The sequence below is a fragment of the Sinocyclocheilus rhinocerous genome, unplaced genomic scaffold (genome assembly GCF_001515625.1).
Source record: "Sinocyclocheilus rhinocerous isolate Xijiao unplaced genomic scaffold, SAMN03320098_v1.1 scaffold1965, whole genome shotgun sequence".
NCBI classification, from domain to species: domain Eukaryota; kingdom Metazoa; phylum Chordata; class Actinopteri; order Cypriniformes; family Cyprinidae; genus Sinocyclocheilus; species Sinocyclocheilus rhinocerous.
The window spans coordinates 168,511-188,970 of NW_015625577.1; the positions used below are offsets into that span (position 1 = coordinate 168,511).

Genomic DNA, 20,460 nt, shown 5'->3' on the forward strand with positions numbered 1-20,460 from the left:
GAAAGGTCATGTAAGATTAAATCACTAAAGCTTGACAATACTGACTTTATTGTGTGTTTGCATGGTATACAGTTTAACAAATAGCAGTGCTGGCTTGTATTTACTGGATTTCACTTTCAATACAAGCATGGTTTACAGGAATGAGGGCAATTATTAGCTAGCATACATACACATGCACACTTTAAACACTTAAAGTGATTCAAAGTGATGTGTGGCCAAGTATGGTGTCCCATACTCAGAATTTGTGCTCTGCATTTCACCATAGACTGTATAAAAACATGGACGTAGTGTCTGTGACAGTAAATGCAATCCTTTATTCAACAGGTGGTGATTCATGAAGTCTTTCCATATAACCAGGAAACAAATAACATTTTGTTATGTTTTGTATTTACTTAAAATATTGTTTTTTCAACTTGACGAACTATGCATTTTTTTAACTTTAAAGTTTAGTCGGAATATTCATATGTTCATATGTTAGTTTAACCCAATTAGGCTTATTTTCGTCTAAAAAAAACTTTATGCGTGCTGACTTAAAATTCCATGATAACTTGACAATAAATGTCTTGAATTTACTAACTTAAGGTGATTCAAGTATTATTTTCCTAACAAATAATATGTTGTCACAAGTACATTTATGTCAAGTGGGGAATTTATTTTTATTTTTTGAAAATACTTAATATTATAAGTAAGTATAACTACAAATACAACAATAAGTAAATACAACCGAGTCAATGCCAAAAAAACAACAACAACTAAAATGTTAAAGTCGGTGAAAGAAAAAAAAAAGATTACAGATAAGTTTGGTAGGCCTATTGAAAACTTAAAGTTGAGTGGGCAATTTTTTTACACAGTAGCAGAACCAGTAGCAAAATTTTAACATTATTAGTTCATTTAAAATTAATTTTTTTAAACAACATTTAACAACTGTCCTCCCCCCACCAAAAAAAAGAGTTAATTTTGTAGTAGTCTAAGTACAGTATAAAGGTAAACTCCCTTAAAGGCTTTTTTTTCTGTTCCGTGCCTTTAACCATAAAATTAGTGGGTCAAATTGAGCCGCTAACGTCACAAACGTAATAGAAATTTGTTATGCACATTCCACAACACATCAGAGTGTCGAAACTTTGTATGCATGTCCAAGATCCTAAATGGGAAAAGTTACAAAATATCAAGTAAGTAAATAAATAAATGGTTTCCGACAACTCCAAAACTGAACATAATATGAGGGCTAAAAAACATAACAACCCTGCTTATCCTTAAAGCCTTTTAACAAGGATAACAAACCCCTATTACTCATAATGGAAGAAAAATTTATTTGACCAATGCTCTTGTGTTTAAGGCTAAAGTGCTCCTTGTCTTTTACGGTAAGTGGATCTCCTGCACAGGGCCAAATCAATATGCTCCTTGCTCAGCCAATCAATGGCCTTCTGGATTTAAGTTTAGCGTGCAAACCCCTTACGGAAAACAGCAATACTACTGACACACCTTTATCTGGCCTCCATGACCTTTACAAACATATCTAACATGATCTGCATGGTTATTTATTGACCAGATGTCCTTTATATTGGTCTTTGTATGAATTTTTCACATAGCTGATCAATTGGCAGCCAACATGACAACAACAGTCCTACACCTTTACTTATTTTTGGCATTCTGTCCTCTATCTGAGGGGATTTCTCTCAATTGTCCTTTTCCATTTCTGAATCAGAATACACACCTGGGATCAAGGAAACCTTGTGCAGCGTTGCAACTGCAGACCAAGTTGCCTTGTGTGAACCTGTCAGTAAGTGAAAATGTGCGACTGAATCCTGAAAAATGGCATCTGGAGAGTCTGTCACTGAAGGTGAGATTTTAAGATTTACTAATTAATGTTATTATTATTTTTTTCCCATATGGAAAATAGTGTTACAACCCTTCCTGTCAGGACATACGTGGTATATATATTTTTATATGTTGATGAAATGTGGATAATTGTTGATGTGTTATATATCAAATTAAAAATGATACATCAAATTAGGAGAAATTGCTGATTCAGAATATACCAGTTCTGTCACGCATGCACTTGATGGCAAATCAAATTTTAATAAAAGAAAAACATGAAATGTTATGGATTAATTTTTTAACCTTTTGTAGTATCTGCCAAAAACTAAATACTCTCAAAACCGAAACTGAACAGATATGCGCTGCATTTTATTTATTATCAGCTATTTCCGCAATATGAGATAAAGCAATGGTAATATAATTTAGTCACACTACTTTTAAAGGGGTCATGAACTGCCTTTTTAAAATTATTTTGTACTGTTCTCTGAGGTCCAATAATGTTATCAAGATTTTTACATCGAAAAACATAATAATTCAGAATAGGCTATTTTCTGTCCTGTTTTGACCCCGTCATCTGAACGCTCTGTTTGAATAGGTGTGGCGGATTGTAGACTCGGAAGTAAATGCCCACTGCTATGATTAGATAACAGTTGTATATGTTTGACAGCCTACAGCCTTCATAAATGGACACTGCTGTGATTTAGGTTAAAAACGCATAACTACTCAGTACATATCAAACGATCTGTAATAACAGACAGAGCAATAGTGACAACGTAATAAAAACAGTTACTCACACTTGTGTGGTTATTTAATTATCCAATATATTTTTGCACAGCATCGTCTTTTAGTTTCAATCTTTCTGAAAATCCTGCATCGAATTGTGCTTTGTTTGTAAACGAATCCGCGGTAAAATGAAGTGAACAAAGGACCAAGTTCTTACTGATATTGAACTTCATTAAAAATAAAGTTCATCCACTCTTTCCTAATGTTGGGATCAGAAGGAAGGCGATGCAAAGACTGTGTTTTCCCACAATTTGGCACTGAACAGCGTCTTGTAGTCTTCGAAGCATCTTTATCGTTTGAGTTCTGTGTAGACCTGCATTCGTCTCTCTCTTTATTTACACTACGTGCGCGAATCAGTGGGCGGAGCTAAACAGGCAGTGCAGTAGAAGCAGGCATTGATCTTCTTCTGCGGAGGCGGGGTTTAGCCACACTATTACATCATAAAGTGGCACATTCCACAACCTGTGGTTTGGCAGATTGGCTTCAATATAAGCTGATTTTAGACGAATGTTTTGAGTTCAGAAACTTGCAGGATGTTTTTATAGTATAGTACAATGATCTCTTATATTTCAAAAGATCAATGGAATTTTGTTTTTTTCAGTTCATGACCCCTTTAATGAGAATGATTGTATGTTGAGCTTCAGGATGTAATGCAGAACTTTCGGTTCCATTTGCGGCATCTGTGGCGGGGGGGAATGGGACCGGGAAAGCATATATTTAAAAAGAAAATGCTGTTTTGTATATATTTTAGGGTGCAATGTAAAACATTTTGTTTGTGTTACTTTTAGGGTATAACAGTCACACATACACTATTACTGATAAAGACCATTAAAAGAGCCATATTGTATATTTTTATGATTGTATTCTTGTATATGCATAATGCATTTTCGCTAAATCAGCAGTAAAATACTGGCAACAAAAATAAGATATAAATTGCACAGGCATGTCCAAAGTATGGCAACACGACACAGCCTCTCATTGCCTTCTCAGGAAACCAGGTTACATACATAACCCTCAGACGTTCCCTTTCGAGGCAATTTGACGCTGTGTCATAGTGTTGATGCTATGGGAATGTTAATCCCCACTGCATCAAATGGTTGCCCACCCATGCTGTGAAAGTCAAACAATTAAATCAAAGAATTAGCAAGTCAAGAAAGACCTAGGTCGAGACCAGAGAGACCCACTTCAGGGTTAGGGACCATCATAATCTTGACTGGATGGTGGCAGTATCACGCTCCACCAGCAAACAAGTAGCCAAATGCTTTAGAACCTAGAGGTGCAGAACATCCCGCAGCTCATATGTCCCTTAACAGCCTTCTTTCTTACGTTCATTCTTGTCCATTGTCTGCGTCTTTTCACTTCAAAAGTTATGAGCGTTAAAAACGTCTTTATGCTTAAAACAGAGTTGCGGATGTCTTTTAATCTGAGGGTTGTCCCCCCTCAAAATATGATTAAAAACCACACTGTGTATTGTAAATAACAATGTTTTATACTTTAAATAATTGTGTAGGTAGTAAAACAACACAAATGGGGCAAAAATGCGTTTTAAGTTTAGAAACATTTTGAGTCTCCCCCTCCCTTGCCTCACAGTGCTTTGATCCAAATGCCTGCTATTCTCTTTTACATCACCTACACACACACAAGTCCGGTGAGAGAGAAAAAAGCCAATAGTTGTGGAACTCCAGTAAGTAAGGCTGTCAAGGCTATTTTATTCACTTAAACATCGGATGAAGTGATTATTTTCTCTTTAAATACAGATGATGCCAATGTATTTTTCAATGAGCCGCTATGTTAGCAATAATAACATTACTTGCTTGACGGAAAGGGTTGCCAGGTTTTCACAACAAAACCCACCCAATTGCTACTCAAAAGTAGCCCAAACTAACCGCGTTTCGAGGGGGTCCCCCTGTAAAAATCGTGTTCTGGGGGCTAAAATACACGTTAATGGGGTCGCTTCAACCCGCGGACATGAAAAACAACCATAAAGTAATGGTTGTGTGATAAAGCAACAGTGATAAAGTAGCCCAATTCCACTGGAAAACTGCGGACTTGGCAACACTGTAGTAACGTCTACAACGGACATGAGCGCTGTCGCAGCGTGACCACAAAAGCTTGATGTTATCTAATTTGGCACAGTCTCCCCACTACACTAATAGTAGTAAGGCATTCCTCTGTGCATACATGTCCTTACAAGTACAATTTTAGCTGTATTATTTGTGTCCCCTTCAAAAATTGCTCTTGAGAAATGTTATGTTTATTGTCCCCCCCAACTGTTAGATGTAAAAGTTTGCAATGCAACACCCGCTGACTGCAATGATAGAGCTTGAAAGATCAAAGACATTTTTTTATATAACTTGAGTGCAGGCCTTTCACTCACATTGGATGTGTCAAATTGAAATAGTAAACAGAACGATAAAATAAGTCCATAATTCCATCATGTGCAATCAAACTTTTACAAATGATCCAGAATGCAGCAGTATGACTGGTCTTCAATAAGCACATGTTTATCTCTCTGCACTGGCTACAAGTTGCAATTAGCATCAAGATCAAGATATTGCTTGCATACAGAACACCCACAGTGCAAATTAAGCAATTTCATCACATCAACAAAATGATCAAGGGTGGGGATCTTTTACATGATTTGACCATGGTTGAAAATCTTACTTTTTCTTTTTAGGTGGAAAAACCCTGCAGTTTCATGGTGTTTCAACAAGACAAAGAAAGTCAACATTTTCCTGGAGGATTCTATTCAAATATGAATATAAATTCCATCAATACTCAATACTCAACTACAATAGATACAGACGTGCTCCCAGAGTTCGTGATTTTGACATTAAGCATTTAATAGACAGTCCTAAATCTCCATGTGACACAAATTATTGGAAGGAGAAGTGGAATAATTCAATGAATTACAGAAAGAAGTGTGCAAGGATGAGTGAAACTTTTCATTAACCAAAGACACAGTCCTTCATGATAAGACAAGATTTCAGTGATATCAGTAAAATATTCAAACGTGACCCCAATTTTGAAATTAAAGCTATTGGTAAGACAAATTTATACAGAAGCCAGAACAAAATGGAAATTTATGATGTCAAATTAGAAAATAACTTTCCAAAAGTTGTACATAGATATGATTATGTTGTGGCTATCCTTGACAATAATGGTAAGCCAATTCATTATGAACCAGTTACAGGAGATATTGCTGCACAGTTTCCAGTGCCTAAAAAAACGGAACCTGATGCACTTAAAGGATTAAAATCAGCATCCATGACCTCGATCGGACAATTGTCAGACATGACTGTGAATGGAGGAGAGACTGCTTTAACTGCAGACAGAGGTTGCAATATGTTTGAAGATGATGAATCTGTGGCCAGAGATAACGAATATGTGGCCAGAGTTGGCGAAACTTCAGTCGGAGGCGACGAAACTCTGGTCAGAGGTGACAAAACTCTGGTCGGTGGTGGCGCAACTGCATTCGGATGGTTCACAGATCTGTTCATGACTATATTCAAAGGTTTTGCAACTCTGTTCCAAGGTATCATAAATTTGTTCGGTGGTGGCACAACTATGGTCGGAGGTGCGCCTGAAGAACCATCAGCCACAACTGCTGTCAAAGAAGAGAGGCACGTGCCTGTAGCAACGACTGCGGTTGGAGAAGAGACAACCGCGACCGCAGCAATGACTGTAGCAGCGACTGCAGTCAAAGATGAGGGAGGCATGACTGTAGCCACGACTGCAGTGGAAGAAGAGACAACCGCGACCACAGCAACGACTGAAGCAGCGACTGCAGTCATAGATGAGGAAGACATGACTGTAGCCACGACTGCAGTGGAAGAAGAGACAATCGCGGCCACAGCAACGACTGTAGCAGCGACTGCAGTCATAGATGAGGGAGGCATGACTGTAGCCAAGACTGCGGTGGAAGAAGAGACAATCGCGGCCACAGCAACGACTGTAGCAGCGACTGCAGTCATAGATGAGGGAGGCATGACTGTAGCCACGACTGCAGTGGAAGAAGAGACAATCGCGGCCACAGCAACGACTTTGGTTGGAGAAGAGACTGATGTAACTGGGATTAGAAGCTCTAAAGGAGCACTGATGTTCTTGGAAATGTTTTTATACCCTTTTCACAGAATTTTTACTTACACTTTTCATCTTCAAAGGTCTTTTCTTACTCTTGCTGTCTAAACCTCAATGTATCCCAGTATAGAAAAAAAGTTTATTAATAAATTTATAGATAATTTGATAACAATTTGATCAATGTCATAAAAGATTTTTCTCTAGCATTGCTAATAAATGCATTTAAATTATACCTGTGAATGTAACCATGAAACTCCACATCTAAAATTACAAGAACTTAAAAAATAAACTTAAACTTAAAAATAAAATGCACCTTTTTTTTCTTTTGCATTTTTAATATTCCTATTAAACTCTCTTTACAATTTCAATTTGATTATGATAATTTCAGGTAATAATTACCTGCTTTATTTAATGTTAAATGTGTTGAGTGAGTTTGAATATCATTATGCATCACCTTTATAGCCATACTGAAAGCAACAATGGATAGTCTACCACAGATATTGAAAATAATTTAATTGATTAATCCATTAATTAATCCATGTCATTGTAAGTGCAATGTGCTTGCAGTGAGAGAGCCCACCCACACACTCTTTTAATTGGCTGTGATTTTTGATTGATTTTGTTGTGTCTCGTAGCCATGTCACATCTGTTGTGAAGAATTGCTTGTCACTAGAATCTGGCTGAAAATCGTGTTCCAGTTAATATCTTTCAGGGGACAGGGGTACAATATATAGCGCTGGCCCTGCTGAAGGGGCACAAATAAGAACTGAGGCCCTCTTTTGCCCCCTTGTGGTGCCAGGATTGTGGTTCTCAGAATTGTAATAAATATGTTGTGCTTCACACAATATACACCAGGTGGTGCATGGAACAATATACTGTAGCTCAACACTAAATAGCTAAACTATAGGACAAGATCAGATTGCTGTTTGCCTAAGTAGAGCCTAGATTTCTGTAATGGAAATTGGGGACATTTTCTAGTCCAGTGAACAACATATCACTGAAATCTCTATGAATAATAATCTATGAATTATTATTATTATTATATGTGAAGAACGACAGACAAAGGAGGCTCTGTTTCTGAAAATGAAACAGAACACAGTGGATTAAACACATTATGAAAAATAGTAAACTTTAACCAATGCAAATAAATAAATAAACAGCATTATATTATAACTTATGACTTTACAAAAATATATTGCAAAAATAAAATAAACATTAGAAAATATGATAACTAAAACATTTATTTATTTATTATTTAAATTATTATTATTTTTTTTTACATTTACATTTTGTAGTATAGCTACTACAACCCAGCAAACACTAACATTCCCCCTAACATTTCCATATGGAAACCAGCAGAGAATGTAAAAATGTCAAAAAAAAAAGTAGAGTAGTTTGTATCACTTGATTGCTGTCAGTTGTTCAACTTTTCCATCATAAACAGTTGTCAGATGTTACATTTTTATACTATATATCATATATCTTACCTCGCACTCTTTTACCCTTAAAACTGAAGTATAATGCAGGAATAGACTAGTCATCAATGAGCCTGCTATTGAACGAGTACATATATAGGTCTAACAGACAGTGAATTTGCGTCTAGGCTAAAACAAGACTGAATTTAGGCTGTCAGTGAAAATTTAACAGACATCTAACCATAGCCCAAGAGTAGACTACAATCCTGGTGCCACAAGGGGACAAAAGAGGGCCTCAGTTCTTATTTGTGCCCCTTCAGCAGGACCGGCGCTATATATTGTACCCCTGTCCCCTGAAAGATAACCCACAGTCATGATTCAGGAAAATCCAAAAATATTTTAATAATCCATTGATACTTACTTTTGTCTGACATTGGAAACTTGTCTTGCTTCTCTAAAAAGAGGAATTAAGCAAACACATGTAATAGATATGCAATAAAAAAATAAAAACAGGATTCTACTAACAAATTGGGGGACAGTAGTTTCGCTGCCCCCTAAATTTTCATCTATTTCCACATAGTACATGTTGACAAAGTACTGGATATTGCATCCATCAGAAGTGTCTGCCACGTTTCTTAGTTACTATAAACACAAACAAAATCATGTTGATTCTGTTAGTTTGAGCGATACTCCTTGGCTGAACTTAACGGGCATAACATAACCTTGGGGATTTCTGTCTTGAGGGATCCTGGGAGTCCGGGATGACTGGCGCTGAGTCCTGGCAGTTGTAATGACATTAGAAAATATTACTAGTGGACTATTTCACCACCAAACGAAATCTCTGGTATGCTGTGTCCTGAATTATCTGTTTTGGTTGGCCATTACCTATCTGGGGTTGAGGTGCGTGTTGGTAATTTTAAATAACAACTCCTGAATGTCTGCTTTTTCCCTGATGAAGGCATATTAGGATTTTAAATACATCATGATCAGTAACTTCCGGAAGCGTATTGCATTAGGTCCTACTTGGTGGTGTAGACATTTGTGGGTCATCCAATGGACTCATCCGAGTACCTAATGAAATATTTCAATAAATTGATGTTTTTACTAATACACTATGTACACAAGGTCACGCTTTGAATAATATGCAAGCAGGTTTAATGTTTAATTCAATTTACTAGTCATGAAAATGTGAAACCATTATGTATTTGTATTTGCAACAAGTCTACTTACAAGGCTTAGAGGTAGGTGGTGTTGCAAAAAGGTCCTCAGAAAAGTTTTTTCACTCGCATCAACGGCAGCCATGCAAGGAGACTACAATAAGAGCAATTAAGCTTTAGGTCTGTCTTGCTCAAGGACAGACATTTTTTGCCATTAGAAGGCAAGTGATTGAACCAGCAATGCTCCACCAGCTTTACTTAAGGGAAAATAAATAAATAAAATAACAATCAAAAAGCCAGCATCCATAACCAGTTAGTTTACAAAGGAGGTTAATGAACTCATCCATTTTTGAATGGAGCCTCTTCACCCACTTATTCCCACTGATATTTCAAGAATATTATTGGCATCAGTGATTGGTATTAATTTCGAAAGATACATAATCAATTCTGAAAAACAGGCTCATTAAAAAGAACAAATGTGGACATGACTAAAATAACTATTTTACTATGATGTTGCGTTTACCTGAGGCAGTGCAGCTTTGGAGGCTGTACCATATTTGTTGGGTGGCACAGGGAAAGTACAAACTGTAACATGAAAGGAATATATTAAAAGCTTGAAATAATGTAAATGTGATGTAAAAAATTATGGTTTTATCCAAAAGGTAATATTTCATAAACCAATACTATTCTATGCACAAGCATTCAATGGAAGAGCCACAGCAGTCTGACTGGCAAACAGCACAGAACCTGGACTGTTACTGCTCATTGAATATGTTACCATGCCATCCTATCAATTTTAATATAACAAATGAGGGGATTACAATAGCCTAGTTAGAAATGTCAATTTCAAAGATGTTCAATCTTCTGTTAACTAGTTTTACAACAACAACAACAATTAACGGCACAACTACCCTTGTGCTTATTTGGTGGTGGTGATAGCAGCAAGAACTCCAATGAGCTCATGTCTAAAATAAATCGGCCATGGTATTATCAAATGGTATAAATATGGCCATGGTATTATCAAATCACTTCTGAGATTTGGACATGCATCAACAAAGTGGTAATCGAAAGGTGAAAATAGTACCTTGGACATAGTCTTCATAACTTTTTGGTTTTGGTGCACGCCTCAGTCCTTGAGACATAATGGCCTGTGGATGGGACAAATTATTAATTTGTTATATGATCTTCACTCTCTGAAAAACCAATGCCAGTCCACTAATCAAATACAAGAATGACAAACTAGATTTTTTTAGATGCATCGGGCAAACATGTGCAAATCCCTGTGCATGTGGTAAACACACAGCCTTCCTATGCAGATCCTTTGCCTCCAAAAGCTTCCTCTTCGCTCTGCTAAGGTCACGGTCATCCACATATACGATGTTAATCAGCTTTGACTCACAAGGTAGATCAAATGGCTGCCTCGTGAACTTTGGATTGATAACATCCACAACCAACATTCCATTTTGCCACTTTTCCCTCACAAACACAAATTGCTCTGTCTCTAACATGAAGCGTTGATTTGGTGCCTTGGCCGATATGGAGTACGGCTTGCGCCTCCATTGCTTTGTGTGTTCCTGTGTGTTTGCCTTTTCTGCCAATCTTTCAGTGACCTGAGCGACTGGATTTTTGCAATCCAATTTTTTTATGGACTGGAGGTTGTTCTCTAATGGAAAGCAGGATAACTCATTCAAGGAGCACTTAAAGTTAAAAACATCATCAGCAATGTGTTTGACGGAGTGGATGTTGTATGTTGGGAGTGCAGAAAAGGTATCCACAACGTGTTCCAGCAGGTTTTGGGCATATTCCAGGTAGTGTCCTCTTCTGGCATCATTATCATCCAAGAGAATAGACATTCCAGACATTCCAACAATATCATTGGAATCACTTTCAGAACGATTTTTTCCAGCTGATGAACCCCATACAGAAGTCACACAGATTGAAATATTTTAATAATAAATAGATTTCCATATATTTAAATATCTTAAATTCAAATAGAATAAAATATATTTTATACAATATATGTAAATATATTTTGAAATATATATATTAAAATATATTTAACTATTTGATTTTGGCCACTTTTTAATATGTATCATATATTAAATATATGTAAATTATATTTTTTATCGGAAATATTTACATATATTTATTTCCTTTATATGTAAATACATTTAGATATGAGACTATGTAAATATATTAATTTGCAATATATGTCCATATATTAATTTCTAATATTTGTTAATATATTACATTTCTGTACATGTAAATATATTTTAAAACATTTAAATATTCAATTAAATAAACTTAAACATTTCATAGAATATATTGCCGTTTACTCCAACTTTATGTAAATAAATTAAATCTCCACACATGTAAATGTTTTCTTATAATTTGCCCCTTCATAATAGAATACAAACAAAATTTGGACACTGAAAAACTGTAAAACTCTCCAGACAATGTAACTTAAAAACAGTGACGATATAAATTGGGTAATACTATTGAAGCAATTAACATTATATTCTTAAATAAGATACATTCCCTATTCTTCCAATATTCAAGTTTTCATTATATCTAATATCAAGATATAAATTGACTTATTAATATAAATAGTACATTTATCAACACCAGTTCAGCATGAACCAACAAAAATTATGAATGTCCATGATGTTTCTGGCACATAAATGAAAGATTATCCTTCTGTAAGCATCCAGGGTCAAAATATCACTATGCACAAATATGCAAGTCTTAGTAGGCATTCAACACACTGTATTTAAATATTTAAGATCCATCATTAACTGTGCACAATTTCTCAACTAATCACATGCTCCACTATTGAACCAGAATCAAGCATTGTAATACTGTACATCAGCTAATCAGGCCCTTAACCAACCCACTTCCAATAATTAATTGGAAATCATATGCAAAAAAAAACAAAAACAAAACAATAACAATATCATGCCTGGGCTTCTTTCATTGCAGATTACATTGTTATGCCAGTAGGTGGGTCTTAATGAGTTAGTTAACCACTGAAAGAGTACTATGACAAAGATATCACTTTATGGATATACAGCAAATGTGGGGGGAATTATGATTCACACTGGTGCACTTATGAATAGATGTATTATAGCAAACCAAGTTTAATGAATCTCACACCTAACATACAGCATTATGGTCATTTCACACTGCCACAAAAACTATTTTTAAAAAAATGCTTATTTTGTTTTGTTTGATCAGTTCATTCACCCTGTTGGAGTATGGCAAGTGTGAAATGGCTTTTAGGTGCTTTGGGGGAAAAAATGAATACAATTCAAACATTAACAATAATTACCATACTGCCAGACTGAAATTTAGTCTTTTGTGAACAGTTTTCAAGAGTGCAAATTAGGGATGTCAAAAAAAAAAAATCGAATTTCGAATATTCGTCGAATTTTAAATAAAAATCCACATTTGAATGCAAAAACATTGCATTCGAATTTTAAGTGTGCGTTAAGGATGCAGCCTTATCAGCGGCGCACGAGATGCGATGACGATGTGTCGCTGCATAATGTTTCATATGCAAAAAAAAAACAAAAAAAAACAATAACAATATCATGCCTGGGCTTCTTTCATTGCAGATTACATTGTTATGCCAGTAGGTGGGTCTTAATGAGTTAGTTAACCACTGAAAGAATTATAAGCAATGTTTATGATAATGACTACAAAATTAACAATATTTTTCTTCAGCATGTAGCTGATGTAGCAATTGTGCATTTATTATTATGATTTTAATGATATTGCTACATAATATCCAGTATGAGACAAAAAGGAAAACATATTGTTTGGTGTTGATAAATACTTGAGCCTTACTGATGCGGCTAGCTACAAAATGAGGAAGAAATTAAGGATGACAGAATAATCAGACAGCTTACATACATTTTAATAGGCCACAGATGCATTTTTGTGGGGGTTTATTTCAGTCATTGTTGTCGACACTCTGCAGTATTGAATGACAAGTATCAAATGTAGGTAATGAATTTTAAAGCCTCACAAGTTTCAAAAAGGCTAAACACATCAAAGATTTAAATTAAATTGTATTAGCCTAGATTAGCATATTTACTCTGCTGTATCCTTATGTTACCTTGAATGACTGTAATCAACCAGGCAAAACAGCTCAGCCGATTTATCATATTACATAAATATGAACTGTTTTAAAAATGTGAACAGTTGCAGTTTATAATTAACACTGAAACATTACCTTTCCGAAACGATCCATTAAACAAGTTGCGACTGAGCGTGCATTAATATTTTCTGTTCCATTCGTTTGCGCGTTGTCTCAAGGACATGCCCACAATATAGAAACTCATGAATATTCACCCATTGGAACCAAATATTTCAGAAACTGCATAATACACAACATCGGCCATGCAAGCAGAAAACTAAGACGCAGAGCGCGCTGGTAAATCTCTCCAAATACAGGTGCGTTCAGAGTCTGACGAGTCACTTGTTCACAGCTGTGATTTTGTGAGTGTATTTAGCTCTTTTTTGAGAATTTATTCGAGCTTTAGCTTTTTATGACTTTTAGAGTCTCGATGTTTGTTGTAGTTTCGGTTTTGCTGAATCCACCTAAACGGAGCATAAAATGGGTTGTATCTCTTATAATATATAATGTAAGTACTCAATAAATGTTTCGTTCGACAATTTGTCTTTAGCATTACGTTGTAGACTAATGCATATTATTTTTACGTCACAATTTTAAACCAGCTGCATTTCTGCTCAGACCTTTTTTTTTTCCAAAGAGATCGTCGATTTTTCTTAGATTTACAGGACGTTGGGATCATATTTATCAGCCTCTCATCACAACGCGGCAGTTTTAAGTATTTTAAACAATATACGTTATGCTAAAAAGAATACTGGATATCATTACTGGATATTGATGCATAACAGCTGAACTTTTATGAAATATCCATCAGTAGTTTTTATAGAACTTTAGTAAGTAGAACTAAAACTAAAGCAGCCATGTAGGCACAGAACGCTCCCCTAACATTCGTTTTTGGTTCCCGTTTGGTTATGTTTTGGGAATAATGCTAAATGCCAAATGCTTATAGGGGAACGTTCTTTTTAGGTTATATTTTTTGTAACCATAAAATAAAGTTCCCAGAACGTTGCATTGTGGTTATTTTTAAATAACCTAAAAAGAACTTATAGAGAGCGTTCCCTAATGGTTATTTTTAGGTTATTTTTTGCAACCATAAAATAACGTTCCCAGAACGTTGCAGGGTGGTTATTTTTAAATAACCTAAAAATAATACAGAACGTTCCCTAATGGTTATTCTCAGGTTATTTTTATAACCCTGTAAAACTATCTTTCCAATGAAAACGTTGCAGATGTTAAAGGGGTCATATGATGCAATTTCAAGTTTTCCTTTCTCTTTGGAGTGTTACAAGCAGTTTGGAGGGATTTAAAATGCCTAACTGAAGAGAACATGATGTTAAGCAAACACTTCAGTGGTAAGAAATGAATGTACTGATCTCCTACTTTAAGTCAAGTAATTTTTTATTCTTTTTTTATATATATATATCTGTGAATAGATGTCATATTTTATGAACCATACATTGTGCTGAAGTCATTTTTATTTGGTGCTGAAGAAATGTAAAATCTGGGTACTCCGTGCATATTAATGGACAGATTTAATCTTATTTAATCTTACATATGATGGCTGATGTGCTCAGAATATTTTTATTGCTTAAACAATAAATAAAAACAAGATGTGGTTTTTATAATACTGATTAGGCTTCCATACAGATAATTTCCAAGCCGCTTATACTATACTGGGTCACGAGTGTGCTGGATGATGAATAATTATCACATTTCTTTTCACATTCATCTTGATTGAAGGGGCTAATTTGCTGATTAAAGAGCGAAATCAACCTGTATGTTACATACCAAAGCAAATGAATGTACTACAACTGAAAGCATGAATTGAATAAATACACGCCACTTGCTCATTTCAATCAAGTCAAAATAACAATTTGTTCTGGGAACCAAAAACTAAACGTTCCGAGAATGTTCTGGGAACCAAAAATTGTTAGCTGGGTATTAATTAAAATGGTCATAAACAAAATAATTATCACATTCCTTTTCACATTCATCTTGATTGAAGGGGCTAATTTGCTGATTTAAGAGCGAAATCAACCTGTATGTTACATACCAAACCAAATGAATGTACTACAACTGAAAGCATGAATTGAATAAATACACGCCACTTGCTCATTTCAATCAAGTCAAAATAACAATTGGTCAGACATGTGAGACCCACTATAATCCCACCCAATGACTAAACCAAAGGAACACGAATAGTGCATTTATAAACTAATAAACTGTTGTGTTCTCTCTCTGTCTGTGTGCTCATACAGTGAAATGGCAGAAGCCAATATTTCAGTGGATCTGGACCAGTTCAGCTGTTCAGTGTGTCTGGATCTGCTGAAGGATCCAGTGACGATTCCCTGTGGACACAGTTACTGTATGATCTGCATTACAAACTACTGGAATCAGGACGATCAGAAGGGAATCTACAGATGCCCTTTATGCAAACAAATTTTCACAACAAGACCAGTTTTAGGCAAAAATGTGGTGTTTGCTGAAATGGTGGAGGAACTGAAGAAGACGAGACTCCAAGCTGCTGGTTCTGCAGTTCATCACGCTGGATCTGAAGATGTTCAGTGCGACTCCTGCACTGAAATGAAACAGAGAGCAGGGAAATCATGTCTGGAGTGTCGAAGCTCTTACTGTCAAAATCATCTTGAACAGCATGAGAATCTCTTCAGAGGTAAAAAACATAATCTGATTGATGCCAATAGACGCCTGCAGGAGATGATCTGCCCTCGACATAACAAAATGTACTGAAAATGTACTGCTGTACTGACCAGCGCTGTATCTGTATGCTGTGTTTGGTGGATGAACACAAAAATCATGACACTGTATCAAATGCAGCAGAACGGGGGCCCAAACCCCCGGCCCCCGCAATCATATTTGAGGTGGGGCAGCCCAAACTCCCAGCCCCCGTAAGCATATTTGAGGTGGGGGGACCCAAACCCCCGGACACGGCCCCGCCCCCGTAAGCATATTTGGGGTGGGGGAGACCAAACTACCGGCCCCTGTCCCTGTAAGCATATTTGAGATAGTGGGACCCAAACCCCCAGCCTCTGCAAACATATTTGAGATGGTGGGGCCCAATCCCTCAGCCCCTACAAGTATATTTGAGGTGAGGGGGCCCAAACCCACGGCCCCCGCAAGCATATTTGGGGTGGGGGGGACCAAACCACCGGCCCCCGCAAGCATATTTGAGATGAGGGGAGCCAAACCAGTGGTGGGGCCCAAAACACCAGACCCCGTAAGCATATTTGAGGTGGGGAGACCCAAACCACCAGTCCCCACCCCCGTAAGCATATTTGAGATGAGGAGCCCCAAAAGCCCGGCCCCCCCAAGCATATTTGAGGTGGTGGGGCCCAAAACACCAGCACCTGCAAGCATATTTGAGGTGGGGGGACCCAAACCCCCGCCCCCCGTAAGCATATTTGAGGTGAGGGGCCCCAAAAGCCCGGCCCCCGCAAGCATATTTGAGGTGGGGGGACTCCCCACCTTTGTAAACCTATTTGAGCTGATGGAGTCCCAACATAAATCCTTTTACTGTGATTTACGTAAACACTTTATTTTGAAAAATTATAATCTACTGAAGTAAAATGTTTGGCAGTTAAAAATGTTTAAATGGCCTGTTGTTTGCAAAGATTTGCCCATCTGTTTGTTAGCTTGGTTTGTCTTAGGTTTTTGTTTGTTAAATGGAGACAGATTATGTGTCCCTACTGAAGTCTAGCATTTTCATTAGATGTTTTTTAAACATTCAAAAGTATGTTAAATGAATGTGTGACAATTTAAAGCCTGAATAAAATATCCCTCAATGTTGCAGTCTGCTTTTCACAATGTTTGTAAAATGTTTTAATTCGGTTAAAATCTCCTCCCTTTTTTAACTAAAATATTCAGTATATACAGAACTTCACAGTATTATTTAAAGCACTGTATGTTCTACAGGGGTTTATGAATGTGATTGGAGAGATTTTTAAAGAGGATAGAGAAACTATGATCATAATGTTTTCAGTAATGCGGACAAACAACATCCCCCGTAAGCATATTTGAGGTGGTGGGACTCAAACCCCTGGCCCCCACAAGCATATTTGAGGTGGGGGGACCCAAAACCCCGGCCCCCATAAGCATATTTGAGGTGGGGGGGCTCAAACCCCCGGCCCCCGTAAGAATATTTGAGGTGGGGGGGCCCAAAACCCTTAGCCCCCGCAAGCATATTTGAGGTGGGGGGACCCAAACCACCAGCCCCCGCAAGCATATTTCAGGTGAGGGGCCCCAAAAGCCCTGCCCCCGTAAGCATATTTGGCGTGGGGGTGGACCAAACCACAGGCCCCCACTCCCGCAAGCATATTTGAGGTGGGGGGACCCAAACCCCCGCCCCCCCGTAAGCATATTTGAGGTGGGGGGACTCCCCACCTTCGTAAACCTATTTGAGCTGATGGAGTCCCAACATAAATCCTTTTACTGTGATTTACGTAAACAAAAATGTTTGGCAGTTAAAAATGTTTAAATGGCCTGTTGTTTGCAAAGATTTGCCCGTCTGTTTGTTAGCTTGGTTTGTCTTAGGTTTTTGTTTGTTAAATGGAGACAGATTATGCGTCCCTACTGAAGTCTAGCATTTTCATTAGATGTTTTTTAAACATTCAAAAGTATGTTAAATGAATGTGTGACCATTTAAAGCCTGAATAAAATATCCCTCAATGTTGCAGTCTGCTTTTCACAATGTTTGTAAAATGTTTTAATTCGGTTAAAATCTCCTCCCTTTTTTAACTAAAATATTCAGTATATAATGACCTCACAAGATGCAGCTCATCTAGTTATTATAGGCCTTTCTTTGTCTTACACTATCTGCAGTTGTTTTAAAGATTAAACTGCAGATGTGTTTTTGTATCTGTAGTGAAAACTGTCCGTGTCGTTCAGACTCCTGAATATCAGACCAGAAAGGAGTTCCTACAATGTAAGTTACTATAAAAACACACACAAGTCTAAAATCCAGTCCAGTGGTGTTTATTCTTTTTCACTAAATTAATGGTGTGATTCAATTTAAGACTGATTTAAAAAAGAAAACACAAACATGGGCTGCAACAAATAACTGAACATAATCTTAAGCAATTGTCATTATGGATTAGTTGCATCTGTGACACTGAATGAAAAACTTTATTAGTGATGGATCCATTAATCACTTTACAGTACAAACTCTGAGCGCAACAAGTTTTAACGTAATACATTTTGATAGAATGTATGTGGATTGACAAGACAATTAGGTTTATATTTTACATAAATCATATTTGACACTGTCACCAGTTCACCAGCTCCTTTCACCATGCCTGTCACGAGACCAGTCATCTCAGCACACTCCATTTCCCATCATCCCCTCTGGCTACCACCTGTGCCCCCTCCACAATCCCCCCCCCTGTCTGCCATCAGCCTCATCAGTTCCTCTACATAAGCCAGCACCAAACACACATGGTTGTCTGGTCCTGTCATTCAGTATGGAACTACTTATCTGTTGATTACTTAACAGTGCATTGAACTGTCCCAGCCGTCGTCTTCTTCTGTCATCTGTGTATCACCATCGGTCTACCTATAGCCCTTCAGCAACTCCTCTCCAGAACCTGCACCACAGATAAGACTATCATTCTCACGCCAGTATCATCGCAGTCACGATCTGCTAACCAGAAACTCACCTGCTCTTTGCCAGAGTCTGTTGTTCAAATAAAACTGTTCAGACGATTACCTGTGTTTGCATTCTGTTCAGTGACAGACACTTGTAATGTGTCTAAACATTTCCGTCTGTCTGTCCGTCTATCTATCCGTCTGTCCTTCCGTCTGTGTCTGCCCGTCTATCTATCCGTCTGTGTCTGTCCGTCCGTCTGTCTGTCCGGCCGTCCGTCTGTGTCTGTCCGTCTATCTATCCGTCTGTGTCTGACTGTCCGTCCGTGTCTGTCTGTCCGTCCGTCCTTGTCTGTCTATCTGTCCATCTGTCCGTCTGTGTCTGTCCGTCTATCTATCCGTCTGTGTCTGTCTGTCCGTCTGTGTCTGTCCGTCTGTCTGTCCGTCTATCTATCGTCCGTGTCTGTCCGTCTGTCCGTCCGTCTATCTGTCCGGCTGTCCATCTGTGTCTGTCCGTCTATCTATCCGTCTGTCCGTGTCTGTCTGTCTATCTATCGTCTGTGTCTGTCTGTCTATCTATCGTCTGTCCGTCTGTGTTTGTCTGTCTGTGTCCGTCCGTCCATCTGTCCGTCTGTGTGTCTATCTATCTGTCTGTCCGTCTCGGTCTATCTGTATTAAGAGCACTGAACTTTCTGTAGGGGTTTAGGAATGTGGTTGGGTGAGATCTGAAAGAGGTTAGAGAAAATGATAAAACATGATTAAAATGCTGGAAATTTACTGCAGTACCGACCAGAGCTGTATCTGTACGATGTTGTTTGGTGGATAAACACAAAAATCATGACACTGTATCAACTGCAGTGGCAAGAGCAGAGAAACCGGAATGAACTGGACAACTTTTACAGTTAATCTTGATGTGGTTGTGATAACTACAGAATTAATCGTAATTATAAAATTGAGGTTTGTGGCTTTACTGGCACAAACACGAACAGGAATGTGTTGGCACATGCCAAATACACTCTTTCAGGGTTCGTATAAGTTTAGTCCTTCATGATGTCATAAAGGGCAGAATTCCTTGTATGGGCAACTTCTCCTACAAGAGCACGCACACATCAAACAGGGGCGTTTCCCAGCTGTGGTCGTTAGTTCCACTGAACTCTATTGGTAACGACAGAACTTGTGACCATAGTTGCTTTTGGGAAACTCATCCCAGAGCAGATTGAGAGCAGCCTATCAGCGTGCTTCATTCGGTTCGGGAAGACGTCGGCAGCGCTGCACAGGACTTGCTCCAGAAGGATTTGTCTTTGTTTTTAGACCGCAAAAACTACAATGTCACCAAAGAAATGTGTTTTTGGTTGCCAAAGAACCCAGCGTGAAGGGAACAGTGGATGCAGTTTTTTTTGTTTTTGTTTTTTCTTCTTCTCCGGGGCAGCAACTGAGTTGTGCACATGTGTTTGTTTGTTCCCGGCATTTCGACAAA

General features: G+C 37.7%; 1 protein-coding gene across 1 annotated transcript; it reads left to right on the forward strand.

The window, feature by feature from the left end:
- The first annotated feature begins 13,647 nt into the window (after positions 1 to 13,647).
- Positions 13,648 to 16,589, forward strand: LOC107752779 (E3 ubiquitin/ISG15 ligase TRIM25-like). The gene is made up of 2 exons (XM_016568850.1): positions 13,648 to 13,708; positions 15,647 to 16,589. The coding sequence occupies exon 2, from the start codon at positions 15,651 to 15,653 to the stop codon at positions 16,134 to 16,136; it is 486 nt and encodes a 161-aa protein (XP_016424336.1). The 5' UTR covers positions 13,648 to 13,708; positions 15,647 to 15,650; the 3' UTR covers positions 16,137 to 16,589.
- Positions 16,590 to 20,460: the final 3,871 nt, after the last annotated feature.

Bases quoted from the DNA above. Each gene is read 5' to 3' on its own strand.
- LOC107752779 (XM_016568850.1), top strand. From the start codon at position 15,651: ATGGCAGAAGCCAATATTTCAGTGGATCTGGACCAGTTCAGCTGTTCA.